The sequence below is a fragment of the Globicephala melas genome, chromosome 7, assembly GCF_963455315.2.
Source record: "Globicephala melas chromosome 7, mGloMel1.2, whole genome shotgun sequence".
NCBI lineage: Eukaryota > Metazoa > Chordata > Mammalia > Artiodactyla > Delphinidae > Globicephala > Globicephala melas.
Genome location: NC_083320.1, coordinates 9,023,798 through 9,042,348, shown reverse-complemented (window position 1 = coordinate 9,042,348; position 18,551 = coordinate 9,023,798). Strand labels below are relative to the sequence as shown.

General features: G+C 37.6%; 1 protein-coding gene across 1 annotated transcript in view; it reads left to right on the top strand.

Annotated features, from left to right (window-relative positions):
- Positions 1-18,551, top strand: part of LOC115864672 (nuclear body protein SP140) — a 77,707-nt gene that overhangs the window by 48,193 nt on the left and 10,963 nt on the right. Inside the window, exons 14-18 of the mRNA XM_070045888.1 lie at positions 627-680; positions 12,240-12,305; positions 13,936-14,016; positions 17,071-17,145; positions 18,413-18,517. Of these exons, the coding sequence (XP_069901989.1) occupies positions 627-680; positions 12,240-12,305; positions 13,936-14,016; positions 17,071-17,145; positions 18,413-18,517 (381 nt within the window). The remainder of the gene's footprint in view (positions 1-626; positions 681-12,239; positions 12,306-13,935; positions 14,017-17,070; positions 17,146-18,412; positions 18,518-18,551) is intronic.

The window sequence follows — 18,551 nt, the reverse complement described above, 5'->3', positions numbered from 1 at the left end:
CAAGAGATCATTATAAAATTGTGTCTAAGGGATGGCCCATGTTGATTATATATGGATGATGTAGTAGAAATACACTTTTAAAAATGGCAGTATATTTTTTATTACATCAGTATATTACTAATAAAGCCTTGTGATTTACAATGTTTTCTATCCCTGTCACCCAAGAAAGTCAAGTGTATGTCCACTAGTAGATAATAGTGTCATTTTGTCACAACCTTAGAAAGTTCTCAAAAGATAACTAGTCCTGTCACTTAATTGTCAGGAGAAGAGACTTCAGATCAACTATTCTTAACCCAGCACATATTTTTGATAGATGTTCTCCAGCATGTCACTTGTTTATATAGTGATCCTATTAAGTCTTAAGAACTAGACAGATATCCCTGAGTAAACTGAAGTACATAAGTATTGAAGAACGTTTTTCAAAGTCCCATTAAGAAATAAAGGAAGACCCAGGACTCATCCTGGACTCTCACTTCTCAATTCAGTAGGTTTAGTTCCTTTAGAAGGAAGAGACAGATGATAACCCAAACATCTTTATAAATTCAAGCCTTTTGCAGTATGAATCATCCTAAGATTTATAACTTTTATTTATTCATTTTTGTTTCCTCACCACCTGTTTTTTCTAGATACTGTGGATCTTGGAAACAACTCTACTTTGGGAAAACCCAAGAGGAAAAGAAGTAAGAGTGTATACAATTTTACTTGCTTTTGATATTAAAATGAGTTTTTAAGGCCAGTTTCATTATTATAATTTATAATAATAAATATTAATAATATGACAGCCCCATAAAGATGTCTATATCCTAATCTCTGGAACCTGTAATCTGTTCTCTTACATGGCGAAAGGGATTTTACAGATATAATTAAGATAGGGACCTTGAAAGGGGCGATTATCCTGGATTATTGTGGTGCATCCAATATCATCAAATGGGCCTTAAAAAATGAAGAAGTGTGTCTGGCTGCGAAGAGAGGGAGAAGCGATTATGGAAGATAGTCACAGAGAGATGCAATATTGCTGGCTTTGCAGATGAAGGGGAGGAAAAACGAATATGGGTGGCTCCTAGAAGCTGGGAAAGTAAAAGAAATAGATTTTCCTCTATAGCCTCCAGACAGGAATGAAGGCCTACTGAAACCTTGATTTTAGCCCAGAGAGACCCTTGTCAGACTTCTAACCGACACAAGTGTAAGACAATAAAGTGTTTTAAGTCACTAAATTTGAGGTCATTTGTTATGGCAGCAATAAAAGAGTAATACAGAATTTTTGGTCATTGGAAGTGGGGTGCAGCTATAATGCATTCCTGAAAATGTGGAAGTGGCTTTGGAATTGGGCAATGGCCAGAGGGAAATTGGGTTATAAGAAGAACTTTAAGTAGAATGATAGAGAATGTCTAGATTGCCTTGAGCAGTTTGTTAGTAGAAAGGTGGTGCTGAAGACTCTGCTTGTGAGGACTTGGAAGTGAAGAACATGGTAGAGAAAACCTATATCATATTAGAGAATGTGTAAATTGTCATGAAACCACTGTTAGTTTAAAGGTGTCACTGAAGGAAATAAGGAACATGTGTTTGGAAATTAAAGGAAAGGGGATCCTTATTATATAGTGGCAGAAAGCTCAGTGAAATTCTATCCTGCAGTTATGCAGAAAGCAGAATTTTCTGGATATATAGCTAAGGAGATTTCTAAGTACTATGATAAAGGTGCAGCTGGTTTCATGTTGCTGCTTAGAGTAAACTGTGAGATGAAAGAGATAAGTCAAGGGAAGAACTGCTAAACAAAAGGAATAAGAACTTGATGATTTGGAAAATTCTTAGCCTATTCAGATTGCAAAAGATGCTCATATTAGGAGCGTCATTGTCAGGAAAATGTGCTCTGCAGTGACAACCCAGAGTGTGGCTGTATAACTTTTTGCTAATGCCCCAGAAGTAGTGAAAATTCAGGGTATTCAGTCATATAAAATGTTCTTTGAAGAGGTTAAGTTTGTGACCCATAGATACCTTCAACCATCTCAGCAGAAGTGAAAAATAGATATGTGAGTATACAGGAAAGATCTGTAGAAGAGACTGTTGTCTAATGGAGGAGATCCCCATGACATACATCAGAGATTGATAAGATTGTTGAAAACTTTATACCAACAGAAACAGAGATGTCCTTTTTCTAGTCCCTGGAACCTGTAATCTGTTACTTCACCTGGCAAAAGAGACTTTGATGGTGTGATTAAGTTAAGGGTTTTGAGATGTGCAGGTTTTTCTAGATTATCTGGGTGGCCCCCATCAAATCACAGGGGTCCTTAAAATCAGAAAACCTTTCCTTCTATGGAGAGAGGGATATGTGACTATAGAATAATGATCAGAGAGATACAATGTGGCTGGCTTTGAAGATGAAGGCAGGGAGCAATGAGCCAAGAAATGTGGGCAGCCTTCAGAAGCTGGAAAAGGTAAAGAAATGAATTATCCCCTACGGCTTCCAGAAAGGAACAGAGCTCTCTGGATTCTTTGATTTTAGCTCAGTGAGACTTATATTTTTTCAAAAATTTTGTTGTTTTTAAAATTTTAAAATATATGCTCTTTGTAAATTTTGATTGATGTATATCTTTCTAGATTTTTCTATGCATGTATTAACACATGTATATCATATACTAACACATTATATCATAAATCTATTCTTACTGTTACATTTCCCTTAGTTTAAAGCAGTATATCATGCACAGACATTATAAACATTTAACATTTTGCCAAACTTAATTGTAAAAAGTTTCATTTCATTCTGCTTTAATTTGCATTGCTCTCATTTTTGTTGTGGTCAAGCACTTTTCATTTGTTATTGGTTGTTTGTGTTCCTTTTTCTAAAAATGACTGATGAAAATAAATAAATAAAAAAAAATGGCTGGCGTGTAAGCCTTGCCCAGTATTGCTATCTTTTTTTTTTTTAACCATGCTGAAGAAGCATCAGAATATATATATATATATATATATATATATATATATATATATATATATAAAATTTTGCCTATGTATGTGGTTACTATTTTGTCTCATTTGATGTTATTCTCTTAGGCTTGTTTATAGCATATTTTGTTCTAGAGAAATTTGAAAATTTTATGTAGTAAGATCTATCAAGGTTTTCCTTTATGGCTTCTAGGTTTTGTTTATAATGTACAAAGATATTTTCCATCTCAAGATTTTTAAAATATTTATATTTGCTTCTAGAATATTTGAAGTACTTAGTGCTTTTAAATGCTTAAAGCTATTATTCACATAGGATTCACTTCTTTGTGTATGATGTGAGATAGTAATTACAAGGAATAACACCAACACTTTTTTTTAAATTGAAGTATAGTTGATGTACAATATTATATGTTACAGGTGTACAATATAGTGATTCAGTTTTTAAAGGTTATATTCCATTCATAGTTATTATAAAATATTTGCTATATTCCCCATGATGTACAATATATTCTTGTAGCTTGTTTTATACCTAATAGTTTGTACCTCTTAATTCCCATCCCTATATTTCCCCTCCCCTCTTCCTTCTCCCCACTAGTAACCACTAGTTTGTTCTCTATATCTGTGTCTGCTTCTTTTTGTTATATTCAACTACTTTGTTGTGTTTTTTTAGGTTCCAAATATAAGTTATATAATACAGTATTTGCCTTTCTCTGTCTGACTTATTTCACTTAGCATAATTCCCTCCAAATCCATCCATATTGCTGCAAATTCATTCTTTTTATGGCTGAGTAGTATTCCATAGTATATATATACACCACATCTTCTTTTTCCATTCATCTGTTGATGGACACTTAGGTTGCTTCCATATCTTGGCAGCGTAAATAATGCTGCTGTGAATATTGGGATACATGTATCTTTTCAAATTAGTGTTTTTGTGTTCTATGGCTATATGCCCAGGAGTGGGATTGCTGGGCCATATGATAATTCTATTTTTAGTTTTTTTAGAAACCCCCAAACTTTTTTCCACAGTGGCTGCATCAACTTACATTCCCACCAACAGGGTAGGAGGGTTCCCTTTTCTCTACGTTCTTTCCAATTTTGCTGTTTGTATTCTTTTTGATGATAGTCATTCTGACAGATGTGAGGTGATATCTCATTGTGGTTTTGATTTTCATTTCCCTGATGATTAGCGATGTTGAACATCTTTTCATGTGCCTATGAACACCAACATTTTTTTCTTCATGATTTTAATGCCCTCTTGTGCCTTTTCCTGTATTCACAGATCTGTGTCTGACTCTACTCTGAAATGCTGGTCAGTTTATTTTATTTTTTTAAATAGATCTTTATTGGAATATAATTGCTTCACAATACCGTGTTATCAAGTCGGTTTAACTACAGTGCTTTAAAGTAAAATTTTCTATTCCTACTTGTTATACTTTTTTTTTAACAAAGAAAAAAAGTTAAAAAATATAATGAGAAGCAAGAGAAAAGGAGGTTTCAGAATTTCAGTAATTCTGGCTCCCTCACTGTGCATGAATTTTAGAATCAATCAAGATTTCCTCTTAATAGCTCCCCAACTGCACTGGAACTTTGAAAATACATTCAATTTGGAGATAAATTTGGGTAGAAATGAGGGTTTTACATGGAGAATGAAGTACTCATTTATTCAGATCACATTTTACGTTCTTCAACAAAGTTTTAGTTTTTTAAATAGATCTTGCACATTTTTACTTTCCTTGTCAGCTATTGAGCTATAATTTTCTATAATAGCACTCATCACTGTTAAGGTATGATTGGATGAGTTTTAACAAACTGACCTCGTCAATTCTTTAAAATTTGTTGAAAGTTCCTTTGCATCCTAATTTACGTCAATATTTGTGAATGTTCTGTGCCACTTAAAAATAGTGTGCATTGAACAATTTCTTGGGATCTGGCCTCTCCCCATAAACAGTCTTTATCAAGCACAACTTTGTTGTTTGGTTCTTCTAAATCTTCTAAGGTAGCTTATATTCTTTCTATCAGGTTTCTATTTAGATGAGGTAAGTTCTCCCACATGGTTGTGTATTTGCCTCCTCACTACTCTGTTGTTTTACTTTAAATACTTTGAGGCTATTCATGACTGTATAACTTAGTGGATTTTTTCCTTTTATTATTATACAGTGTTCCTCTTTATCCCTATTAATGCTTTTGATCTTAGATCTCTTTTTCAGGGTGCTGATAGTGTTCCATGAACTTTTATGTTTTTGAGGGTTTTGACTCCCTTTGCATTAAGCCCTTTTTTGCAGCTTTGTTTTAGGCCTCATGTAACAACACTTAGCTTTTTCTAAACTTCTCTGATAATCCTCATCTTTTAATAGTTAAATTTTATTTGTTTACATTTATTCTGATTCCTAATATATGTGGACTTATAGATTCTATATCACTGTTCATCTTTATTTTTCTGTGTTTTTGTGTCCTTTCCTACTTTCAAATGGGCTGAGATAGAATTCTGTATTCTACCTTTTTTCCCTGCTGGTTTGGCGATTAGAGATAAATTTCTGTAATCTTTTGAACCATGCCCCAATCCCCAAAGATGATAAGGATCTTAGCATGGATTCACTACAGGTTGACCATCCATCTCTACCATTTAGCTATTGTTTAACATTTTATTTTCTTTTAATTACAATTTTGAAACTATTAATATTATGATTTTTGCAGTTGATATTTACTTAAATTAAAATTTTTAAAAATCATTTTATGTACTCATCATTGTTTCTTTTCTTTGATTTTGCTTTTTGTCTAGCTGAATTAAATCCTTTGGTTCTTTTATTGAGTGGTCTCTAAGTGGTAAATTTTTCAAGTGTTGTATGTGCAAATTTGTCTTTTTTTTGATAGACCCAAGGTTAAAATTTCTAGGTTGACTTTTTTTTTTTTTTAAACATCTTTATTGGAACATAATTGCTTTACAATGGTATGTTAGTTTCAGCTTCACAACAAAATGAATCAGTTATATATATACATATGTTCCCATATCTCTTCCCGCTTGCGTGACCCTCCCTCCCACCCTCCCTATCCCACCCCTCCAGGCGGTCACACAGCACCGAGCTGATCTCCCTGTGCTATGCGGCTGCTTCCCACTAGCTATCTACCTTACGTTTGGTAGTGTATACATGTCCATGCCTCTTTATTGCTTTGTCACCGTTTACCCTTCCCCCTCCCCATAGCCTCAAGTCCATTCTCTAGTAAGTCTGTGTCTTTATTCCTGTTTCACCCCTAGGTTTTTCATGACATTTTTTTTTCTTAAATTCCATATATATGTGTTAGCATACGGTATTTGTCTCTCTCTTTCTGACTTACTTCACTCTGTATGACAGACTCTAGGTCTATCCACCTCATTACAAATAGCTCAATTTCGTCTCTTTTTATGGCTGAGTAATATTCCATTGTATATATGTGCCACATCTTCTTTATCCATTCATCCGATGATGGACACTTAGGTTGTTTCCATCTCTGGGCTATTGTAAATAGAGCTGCAATGAACATTTTGGTACATGACTCTTTTTGAATTATGGTTTTCTCAGGGTATATGCCCAGTAGTGGGATTGCTGGGTCATATGGTAGTTCTATTTGTAGCTTTTTAAGGAACCTCCATACTGTTCTCCACAGTGGCTGTATCAATTTACATTCCCACCAACAGTGTAAGAGGGTTCCCTTTTCTCCACACCCTCTCCAGCATTTATTGTTTCTAGATTTTTTGATGATGGCCATTCTGACTGGTGTGAGATGGTATCTCATTGTAGTTTTGATTTGCATTTCTCTAATGATTAGTGATGTTGAGCATTCTTTCATGTGTTTGTTGGCACTCTGTATATCTTCTTTGGAGAAATGTCTATTTAGGTCTTCTGCCCATTTTTGGATTGGGTTGTTTGTTCTTTTGTTATTAAGCTGCATGAGCTGCTTATAAATTTTGGAGATTAATCCTTTGTCAGTTGATTCATTTGCAAATATTTTCTCCCATTCTGAGGGTTGTCTTTTGGTCTTCTTTATGGTTTCCTTTGCTGCGCAAAAGCTTTTAAGTTTCATTAGGTCCCATTTGTTTACTTTTGTTTTTATTTCCATTTCTCTAGGAGGTGGGTCAAAAAGGATCTTGCTGTGATTTATGTCATAGAGTGTTCTGCCTATGTTTTCCTCTAAGAGTTTGATAGTTTCTGGCCTTACATTTAGGTCTTTAATCCATTTTGAGCTTATTTTTGTGTATGGTGTTAGGGAGTGATCTAATCTCATACTTTTACATGTAGCTGTCCAGTTTTCCCAGCACCACTTATTGAATAGGCTGTCCTTTCTCCACTGTACATTTCTGCCTCCTTTGTCAAAGATAAGGTAACCATATGTGCGTGGGTTTATCTCTGGGCTTTCTATCCTGTTCCATTGATCCATATTTCTGTTTTTGTGCCAGTACCATACTGTCTTGATTACTGTAGCTTTGTATTATAGTCTGAAGTCAGGAAGCCTGATTCCTCCAGCTCCATTTTTCGTTCTCAAAATTGCTTTGGCTATTCGGGGTCTTTTGTGTTTCCATACAAATTGTGAGATTTTTTGTTCTAGTTCTGTGAAAAATGCCAGTGGTAGTTTGATAGGGATTGCATTGAATCTGTAGATTGCTTTGGGTAGTAGAGTCATTTTCACAATGTTGATTCTTCCAATCCAAGAACATGGTATATCTCTCCATCTATTTGTATCATTTTTAATTTCTTTCATCAGTGTCTTATAATTTTCTGCATACAGGTCTTTTGTCTCCTTAGGTAGGTTTATTCCTAGGTATTTTATTCTTTTTGTTGCAATGGTAAATGGGAGTGTTTTCTTGATTTCACTTTCAGATTTTTCATCCTTAGTGTATAGGATCTAGGTTGACATTTATTTTTCATTAATAAAGTGTTTACTACATTGTCTTCTAGAATCTGTTTTGTGACTGACTGATGCAAATTCCTCTTTTATTGTGATTGTCATTTCTTGGTAAATAATCTGTCCTTTCTCTCTAAAAGCTCTTTCTCCAACACTGAATCATGGAAAATTTAAATTTAGAGAAAACTGGGGAGAATTTTACAGTAAACACCAGAATACTTTAACATAGTTTCACAATTAACATTGTACTATTCTTGCTTTATCAGATTTCTTTCCATCTATCCATTTCTCTATATATCCACTAACCCATCTTCAAGTTTGAAACATTTCAAAGTTGCAGACATCAGTATACTTCTCCCCAAATACTTCAGCATGTACATCATTAACTAGAGTTCAATACTTGTTTGCAAGATAAAGTTTATAATGAAATGTACAAATACTAAGTGTACCATTGATGAGTTTTAATAAATGTATTCTCCCATGTAATCCAAATCCTTATCAGGTTACAGAACATGACCATCATCGTGGAAGCACTTATGCCCTTTCTGGTATATCCTTATCCCTCACTCATCAGTGGCAACCACTATTCTTATTTTTTTTCATGATAACTTAATTTGGCTTGGTATAAAACTTTATATATGATTTTAGAGCATGTTCTCTTTTGGTGTAAGGTTTATTCCACTCAGCATAATGTTTTTGAGATTTATCCATATTGTTGAATATATCAGTAGTTTGTACCATTTTGTTACAAAATAGGTTACGTTGTATGGACTATACCATATTTTGTGTATACTTTCTTCTATTTATTGACACCGCAAGTGTTTCCAGTTTTGGGCTAATATGAAAAAGCTGCAATGAACATTCTTGTAGAAACTTTTCTGTGGCTCTATGCCTTTATACCTCTTGTATAAATTCCTATAAATGAAATTGCTGAGATATAGGCTAGGTGCATCAGTTTTTTTGTCTCCTTAAACCCACATAGGGGTTAGTAATATGGCACACACAAGCTGCCCAAGTTGAGGAACACCCCCAGTCTTAGAAGGGGGTTACTAGCAAACCTGCACAAAACTTATCCATGAGGGAGGCATTAGCTGGAATTTAAGAAAATTTTACTATTCTGGAATATTTCTAAGGACGGAGACATTCTCTATTTTATATTGGTCATGAAACAAATCTGCCCTCTGACCTGGAAGGCGACACGATCTCTAGCTTCCAAAGCTGTTAGCTTTTCAAACATCCTTGAAAAGATACCCTCAGCCATGTGGAAATGCCACAGAACCACCCTCCTCCCCCCAACAAATTCACATCACACATCAGATTCTGGCAAATTTCCCCATGAAGATACCATTCCACCAGCCACCCTGATTAATCCAACCAATGTAGGCTAGGGCAAAGTCCATTCAATTTATTTCCTGCTGCATTTAACGAATTTCATAAACCATAAATGCCTTAGGTCTCTAATGACCACCCCTAAGGTGTAATTCTCCACGTTTGCATGAGAGAGGCAGGTGAATGCCTGGCTTTCACACAAGAAGTACAATCCCAAGGGCACACATGGTGCCCCTGGAAGGGAAACATTTACAGTGGTTGAGGTACCCTAATGGGACATACATCGGCCAGGGGGAAGGTGGACAGTATCTCCAGGGTGGGCCCCTGGCCAACTGTAAGCCTTAAAGTTCCCAGTTCTGTTCATTGCGTCTAGTCCTTGATTTGGAGGGCAGACACTTCTTGAGGACAGTCCATCTGATCTGTCCTCTTTGTCCATGACACCAACCAGATGGTGTTCATTCTTCACCCCCCACCATAGAATGGCTGAGCATGGGGGTGGGGGTGATGTCTGGAGGGACTCTGCATGGGATATGCAGACGCTGGGACCAGCTCCTTTTCTTGTATCTGGTGAATAGTAGATTCCGCATCTTTGTAGTGGGAGAGCTGTACCAAGCATTTTCCTTCTGGAAGAAGGATTCAGAGAAGTTCTGAAAGATGGATATTATTAATGTACCTCCATCCCCTGTACCCTCTAGAGCTTATGGGATTCCCTCCTCAGATGCCTGGAGTTTTCTTCTTCCTTCACTGCTGCAAAATATGTGTATAACATTCCAGTGGCTGGGACTTCATATTTCTTTCCCAATCATTTCTTATTCCCACTCAGACCTTTCATTCAGAATAGTCAGATACAAGTGGGGCAAAGGCACTTTCATAAAATAACCAGAATTAAATCTGAATCCCTTAGGCCCTCCAAGGCTGTGCCTTCCAGGCTGGTTGGGGAAAGAATGAGGCATCATTCCCAGGAATGTTCAAACAGAATCCTGGATTTTCAGAATTGGCCTATGTAATACTATTAACCCCTCACTGCTTTTGTCCTGATCATTATCCAGGAAGGAGCTGATCCCCTTCTGGAGACAGCTGCCTTCAGTAACCAAAGGTGCCTTACAGAGGTGTATGGACAGGAGATGAGGGTTGTGGGCCAGATAGTCAGGGCATTGTGAAGAGCTCTTTTGTTAAAGGGCACATCACTGTCAGACTGTAGTGGTCCGGTCAGCCAGGCTCAAGATACCCGTGACTTTCTAGGGTCACAATGGTACGGCCAGAGTCAGCTGGTCTGTAAGCAGAAGTATAGACCATGTTGCGGCACCGCCCAGAACCCCAAGAGCATCTTGAAGCCTGGTCAGGCAGGAGCAGGTAGAGGCAAAGCCCCTTGCAGTGTGGCTCCGCCCACGTGGGACAAATGGGCCAGCTTCTAGCAGGAGTCATGAGCCTGGTGATCAGCCATAACCCCTGCGTCAGAATCGTGATGTCAGCCTCCGTCAGTAAAGACCAGGCACCTGGGCATTCCCATGAGGGGCCCAGACTGGTCAATCAGCACCACGGTTCATTTCCACAATCACTGCCCCATAGATCAGTGTCCCTACTCTGCCAGTCTGTAGTTTTCCACATGAACGACCAAGCATGTAGCTTATGTGCAAAAGCCCAGTCATCTGACTTCCGCCAACCAGAGGAGTGACCACATCGGCTTTGGTTCTGCCAAGCTGGCTCTGAGGCCAAACAGCCACAGTGGCCCAGTGGACTTTGGCTGTCAGCTTAGCCAAGCATCAGTGCACCAGGCCCAGGCCTCTGGGGAATCTTGGTGAATTGAAGACCTCAGTGAGGCTGAGATTTGCTTCGGGCTGTGAAGTAGAATAGAAAGCCAAGGTGCCACTGGGGCAGTCACTGCATTCTCTTTTTTTTTTTCTTTTCAAATTGAATTAATTGATTTACAATATAGTATTAGTTTCAGGTGTACAGCAAAGTGATTCAGTTATATATATATTTTTTTCAGATTCTTTTCTATTATAGGTTATTACAAGATATTGAGTATAGTTCCCTGTGCTATACAGTGAATATAGCTTGTTGTTTATCTATTTTGTATATAGTAGTAACTGTTAATCCCATACTCCTAGTTTGTCCCTCCGTACTCCTTTTCCCTCTGGTAACCATAAGTTTGTTTTCTATGTCTGTGAGTCTAGTTCTGTGTTGTAAATAAGTTCATTTGTATCATTTTTTTAGATTCCACATATAAGTGATATCACATGATATCTGTGTTTCTCTGACTTACTTCACTTAATATGATAATCTCTAGGTCCATCCATGTTGCTGCCAAATGTCATTTTGTTCTTTTTCATGTATGAGTAATATTCCATTGTATAGATATACCACATCTTTATCTAGATGCACACTTAGGTTGCTTTCATGTCTTGACTACTGTAAATAGTGCTGCTATGAACACTGGGGTGCATGTATCTTTTTGAATTAGAGTCTTCATCTTTTCCGGGTATATGCCCAGGAGTGGGGTTGCTGGATCATATGGTAGATCCAGCATTCTTGAATATAGCATTTCCATTGAAGAGCAAGGCTTTTTGGCCCCTCCTGCCTTGTAAGTCAGCACTGAGCTACTTGCCCAGCACCAGTGGTCTTCGCACATTCACACATTTTCATATCACACATAAGAAAGCAAAACACAACACAAAATCCACTGTTTCCTTAAGTCCTCTGGGAATTTCAGGCACTATATTAAACATAAGTGAGAAGATTTGTGTTACAACTGCAAGAATACAGAGATTATTTAATGGCAGTTCTCCATATTAAAGTTGAGAATGCCTCCCAACTTCAGAGCATTTGAATTTACATAAGAACACTTGAAAAGGGAACAAATTGATATTTGTTCAAGAGAAAGCCATCTCCTATAGTCTCCAAATCTACGCAGGGTAAAATATAGCTCAAAATCAACCTCACACTGCTACACTGGTAGTTAAGAAATTTGCCCCAACTTGTGAACTAAGGTCTGAAAAAAATACTTGAAAACTACTGATATATAAGGCTTTGAGAATTGTATTTACAGCTCTAAGTAATTCACTTTATTATGTTTTTTTTTTAAGAAAAAAAGAAAGGGCATTCCTGGTCAAGAGTAAAAATGAAACATCAGAGAAAAATACCTCAAAAAGGTAAGCAGCAAAGTGAAGTAGTCACACCTGTTCAGTTTATAAGGCACTGCTTATTGTCTTCTTGCAGCCTGCAGTCTCTTGAGGACAATAATAGTTTCCTAGCTACTATGTCAGTCAGGATATAGGCCAAGACACTTTAATAAAGAAGCCCAAAAATACAGTGGCTTCAACAAAATGGTTTATATCTCACGTGTGTAATAGTCCAGAGCTAAATGCTAACAAGACACTGCCATCCTCAATATGTGGCTTCTTTCCTAGGTCAAGAAACATTAATTTGGAGAGATGTTCTAAAGGCTAAATGAATAAAGCAGACTGTATTTGTATGTGTGCGTGTATGTGTGTGTTAAAGAAAATATATATATAAGCATTATTTGTTTTTATATCTCTATAAATCCTTATTTATACATATTTATCAATCTATATATAGAGGGAAACATAGATATAGATATATAGGAAAATCAATGTCAGTACATCCATAAAAATATATGCAGTAGTTGAATTTGGTCATTGGAATATAGGTGATGTTTACATTTTTATTTGTGTTTTTTAAAGGTATGTGTATATACTCAAAATATTAAACATGTTCAACTATTGTAATGGAAAAGTGTCATTTAAACAGTAAAATATGCAAAAGAAAAGTCTGACAAGTTAATTGTGGCTATCTCCAGATGGTGATGTTTCATGCAATTTTTATTTTCTGAGTTTCCAATAACGTGTATATATTACTTCTAATCAGACCCCTGAAATCTTGTTCATTTTAGTAGTGGTTTAAGGAACAACTTTTCTCTAGACAATGAGGGCTAGACTTCATTTTCCACATGATTTCCGATTTTGAATCACTAGATCTATACAAGATTTTAGAGTCCAATTAAAATTTATTAATTTTCACTAATCTATATATCTTACATTCTTGCCAATTTACATGGCTGCGCTATTAGTGAATGTGTATAATATTGTTCAGGAAGAAAGAAAAAAGTGGTTGCATCCATTTTAAGAATGCTTATTTTCAAAACACTAAATATTTGTATTTAATCATTATGACATTTTCATTTAGGTCTGTGTGTCCATACATAAATTCTAAACTACTTTTTTCCAAAGTATAATGAAATTTTGTATGTACTTTAAAAGTGGTCCCTCGTAAGTAGAGAATGCTCTGGACACCTGCTTGAGATCTCTTGCCATAACTTTCTTTCTTGTCTAAGTGTATAGTGCAGGGGGGTTCAGAATTCAAACCCATATTCCCTCACTTGCTTTTTTTTTTTTTTGATACTTCTGAATTGAACTCTTTTCAACACATGTTCAGAGGTAGATTGATACATTTCTTATGTATTTTTACAATTAGACAGCCATAAATTATGGTATTGTACTTTGTAATACACAGCTTATAAAGCACTTTCAAAAAACTTTAACACTTGATGTTCTGTGATAATATAGAACAACAATAGTAGGTCTATGTTATGGAGGAAGAGACAGGGACAGAGGTTTAAGTGGATTTTCCTGGGTTTCTGGCTCGTAGTTGATGTTTTATTTCCACTATATTATACTCTCTCATAAAATTCCTCGCTTGCTTTTCGTTTCACATGTCAGCTGCTGTTTGCATAACTCTATCTTTTCCCCTGCCTACCCCTAGACAACAGCAACGCTGCTGGCCAACTGGCCTCGAGTGGAAAGAAGGTGAAAAGGCATCTGCAGGACCCTGCCAAAATCAGGAGTAAGATTGTTTGTGCCACTTCTATTTTGCCCTGGGGGTCAATAGAAATTTTGCTAAAGTTTTGAGGAACACAGATCTTCGTTAATTTTTTACTAGTCAAGCTTACCAGTCAAGTTGAGAGCCATGAAATCTTTAGAAAGCAACCCATTTGGAGCCAGGATTGTAAATTGTTTGCATTTATATCATAGGTCTTAACTGCCCAGGACCTAATTTTTTTTTTCCTCTGAGTTTTATCTGTTTTTCATGAAAATTCCTTTACCTTATATTATTGGTTTATTAAAATGGCTAGTTTTTATAAATTGTAAACAGAAAGTAAGTTCATTCTCTCATTCCCCTTTCAAATCTACCTTCTAGGTGAGTTTTTCCTATCTTGGGCAGGTCATAGCATTTTTCTGTTCCCTTTTCACAGGAACAAGAGTCTTTTTCCAGTTATTGGGGTCCTTTCAGGCCTGGTATTAAAACTTAAGTATTTTCTCCAATTCAAAGCACCTCCCTGCCTTCCGCCTGAGCAAGCTTGGTCTCCACCTGCAGTGGAGAGGTGGCATGATCGGGGTCTTCTCTCATTCTCTCTTGTCTCTACTCCCACTCAAGAGCCGCTGGCTTGAGCCCATTCAGGATTGGGGAAGTGGATGAGAGAGGAGAGATAAGAGTGTGGAAGTGTCTTACTTGACAGGGACAGCTGTGAGATGACACTGGATAAGGAAAGTGCACAAACACTAGCTCTTTCCTCCACGAGATGCTTTCATTAACTCCGCAGTGAGGGAAGAGGCACCAACTTGACTTTTTTGGAAAGAAATGTAGCCTGGATATGAGTGAAGAGCTAGGGCCGCCATGACCTGTTCCACTAATACTTTGGACGGTCGCGTAGGTGGTTCGGTGCACTGCCTTTGGACGTAGGCTGTGAAGTAAGGTGACCAACTCGACCCGGTTTGCCCAGGACTTTCCAAGTTCTGCCACTGAAAGTCCTGCATCCTGGATACCCCTTAGTCCTGAACAGACTGGGGCAGTTGGTCACCCTTTTTGGCACTTAGTGAATTGTTCTCAACGGCTGGGACTTAGTTCTACTAAGATTTTGAGAAAACAGTATTAAATTTAAAATTGTCATATTTACTTCTAGAGGTTAATACCAAACATAACGATTTTTTAAAAAATAACCTTACATTGTAATCTGACTGCCATAGTATTTATTAGGGTTTGTTATGGGGTTTCAGTGTTATTAAATGGGCACTAGAGCCTGGGGACACAGAAATAGTTAAATCCTGCCTTGCTCAGCCAATCTGTTTTGAAAGTAAAATACAATAGCGCTATATTATGAATTAGTGGGTTTTAAGCACCAAACCTCCTTTTACTAGAAGCTCCAAAGACTAGAATGGACTTCAATGTATTTCCTTTTTCTCCCTACAAATATTAGGCCTAACAGATTTGATGAAAGGTAAATCCAACATACCTACTACCCAGGAAAGATATAACCAGAAGCAACAGATAGAGACAGAGAGCAAGAAAGAACTCTGCATTTGCTGGCCTGTCCAAGGTTGTAATCAGAGCTTTAGTGCCAAGCCAAACTGGAATATGGGAGAGGCAAGGAAGAGATGTCTGGATCTCTTCTCACTGGGCTGTGAGCATGGACCTTTAGAAGAGGAGAGAGGAATGAGAAAGAGAACCAGAAATATCCTGGTCTTCTAGAGTATTCCACCACTTTGGCATCTTGGGTGAGAGAGGAGGTGCGGAGAGCCTCAGAAAGCCATACCTGGCTGGGTGACCTGCTATTGCCTAGTGAACCCACCTTACAGAGGGAGAAAGTGAGAGGGAGTCAAAAGATTAACCTGCCTCTTTAAGAACTGCAATTCTGTCTTGTTAGTGGTTCTCCTTAGCCCACGGCTATACTATCCAAGTCTACTTTCTTACGTTTAGACATTTCTTTAAGTTTTAAGATTTCTTAAACTTAAGATTTCTTAAGTTTAGAAATCTCTGTAGGCCTCTTGTCTGAGATTCTGTTATCTTGTTAAATAACAACAGGGTGACAACTTGCAAAGTTGTGACTTGTTTGATCTTCTGATAAGGTCTAGTCATCAACATTTGTCCCATGAGGCCATTTTGGTCTTGAGGAAATGAAAACCCTCTCAGTAACTGCTTAGTCTAAAGACCAGAAGGTGGGACTATTTTTCCAACCAATGTGTCCGTTTTGGGTTTGACTGAAGGAAAGAGCCTTTTTACTTTGCTGGTCTGATATATGCTCATAATCTGCTTGGAGTTTGCAGCAGTTAGGAAGGAGTAGTCTGGAAAATATTTCTTCCTGGGGTCTGTATTACCCCACTCAGCACCATCAGATGGTGGCCATTTGATGGTAGGCATTGAACACAGAAAACAGGAAATGAATTTATCTTCCTACCTTAGAAAATAAAACACATGTGAATGATAGCAAACATACTGAGATGCATATCCACCGTCAATTAACTTGTAAATGGCAGAACAGCCTCTGCTGCAACATCTACTGAGTCAGTCCTTAATTACTATTTGAAATCAAGGTTTTGGAGGACTCAGTCCTACCCATTCTCTTGATTAGACTTCTTGTTAGTTTCTTCGATTCTAATATCTTTGTCTAAACCCAGGTGGACAAAACTCTTGGCCACATTACTAAAACTGTCAACACAAATGTACAAATAACTTCATTCTAGGTGATGTGCAGGACATGTGTCTCACCTGTGAAGCGCACCATAGGGTTTCCCTTAACTCACTTCCTTTAATTGTACATTAGTAGATGTACAATTGCCATCTATTAAGCACTCAACACATGGCTGCTTGAGACATAAATAAAATGCTGATTTCTATTATTTGTTTGTTTTACTAATGTGGGACAATGAAAAGTAAAATATAAGTTGAGTCTAAGATTTGCCATCTAATTCTTCATGCTTAAGGACTAGGCATTATATATTTTTCTTTGTGCATTAGACAGGCTTATGGAAAGTTACATTTCAATGGAAATTCTGTAAAGCACTAATATACACAGTGCAACTGCATGTCTGTGACTGTGATTCTATTTTTCTATTTTCTCAGGGAGAAGGAGAGGCAGAGGGAGACTCCACTTAACTCATAGTGACAGAGCCCCACAGAAAAAAGTTAAGTCAAGAGGTAAAGAAGAAAAGGGGAATACACTCTCAATAATTATGCAGCTAATTTCCTATGCTTTACTCTGTGTTTTTACTGATAAATCCATTTCCCTAATTGCTTTATGTAGCTTTACTAACTGTTGGAAAACGTCTATGATTTGGTCCATTTTCCAAATGTGTATGAAAGAAAAAGAAGATAATTCCACAAACAAGTAACTTGGTGACAGATCTAAACCAGACCCAATGGGTCCAGGGGCTACCACAGTGATGCTGTCTTCACTGAACTGAAATAGTCTGGAAATAGTCTGCTTTCATATAAAGGGCACATATACAACCCACATATTATTTAGCAGACCCTTTTCCTGCTGCACAGAGAGTCAGAGATTGCACACCGTGGGTGGCCTGGAGTGGTAGTCAGAAGTCTGTCATTCTCTTCTTCTGACTGTGTGGGCTTGGACCTGTCACTTGACAGCTTTTGCTTCAATTTCTTCATCTGTAAAGCAAGAGAGTGAATTAGGCCCACACCATCCTTCTCAGTTCATCCCAGTTCTACTAGCCTACTACCTCAAAACTGGACCACGGACAGCTCCCCCTCTTCCCATCATAGCTCTAAAACGTTGGCTGGAGAGTCAGCATCAGTTACACATCCTCCTTGAGCTAGTTTGAAGACCTTTCACCCCTACTGCTGTGGAATCAGGTCTCTAGCAGCCCTCCCCACCATGCAACTTGCAGATTATCCTAGAGCTTCCTGAACTCCTCTTTCAGCTAAGGAGAAAGCCGATGTGAGGGAGAAGTGAAGCAAAGCAGAGAACACAAAGAGAAGACAGACGTCACCTCCATTATGTTCCCCCATCATTACTCTCTCTCTCTGCTCACTAACCAGCGCTCAAATAGAGAGATGCAAGTACAGTCTCTCGCTTTGTTCCAGCTACCTAACTGCAGTGAAATAGTATAACTGGAGGTTCCCTTCAGAACATGATGCAGCTGTATGTTTCATTGTCACGTAAGAATCAGTGGGGCTGACTGGACTGGGAGCTAAGACAGTTTTACTGAAGCCCCATTTCTCTGTTAACACATTCTGTTTTGTGTGAGATTTGAGGGATGAGGTAGAGGTAGACATTCTGTAGTTATGTATCAAAAATGCCACTTGGAAGAAAGACTTTGACCCTAGAGATTTATGGAATAAAGCTTTCCAAGTTCCTCCATACCTTTATAGGAACAAACTCAGCATGGGAGAGGCAGTACGTGCGCAATTGAAAATGAGACAATGAAGGAATCTTCTCTTTCAGGGCAAAGAAAACGCAGATATGAAAAAGTGGATTTTCACTCTCAGATACTTCCTGTGACCTGTGGTAAGGTGAAGGGGATGTTACATAAGAAGAAATTGAAAGAAGGTGGGTTTTATGGTCTATTTGCAATTCCTATCTG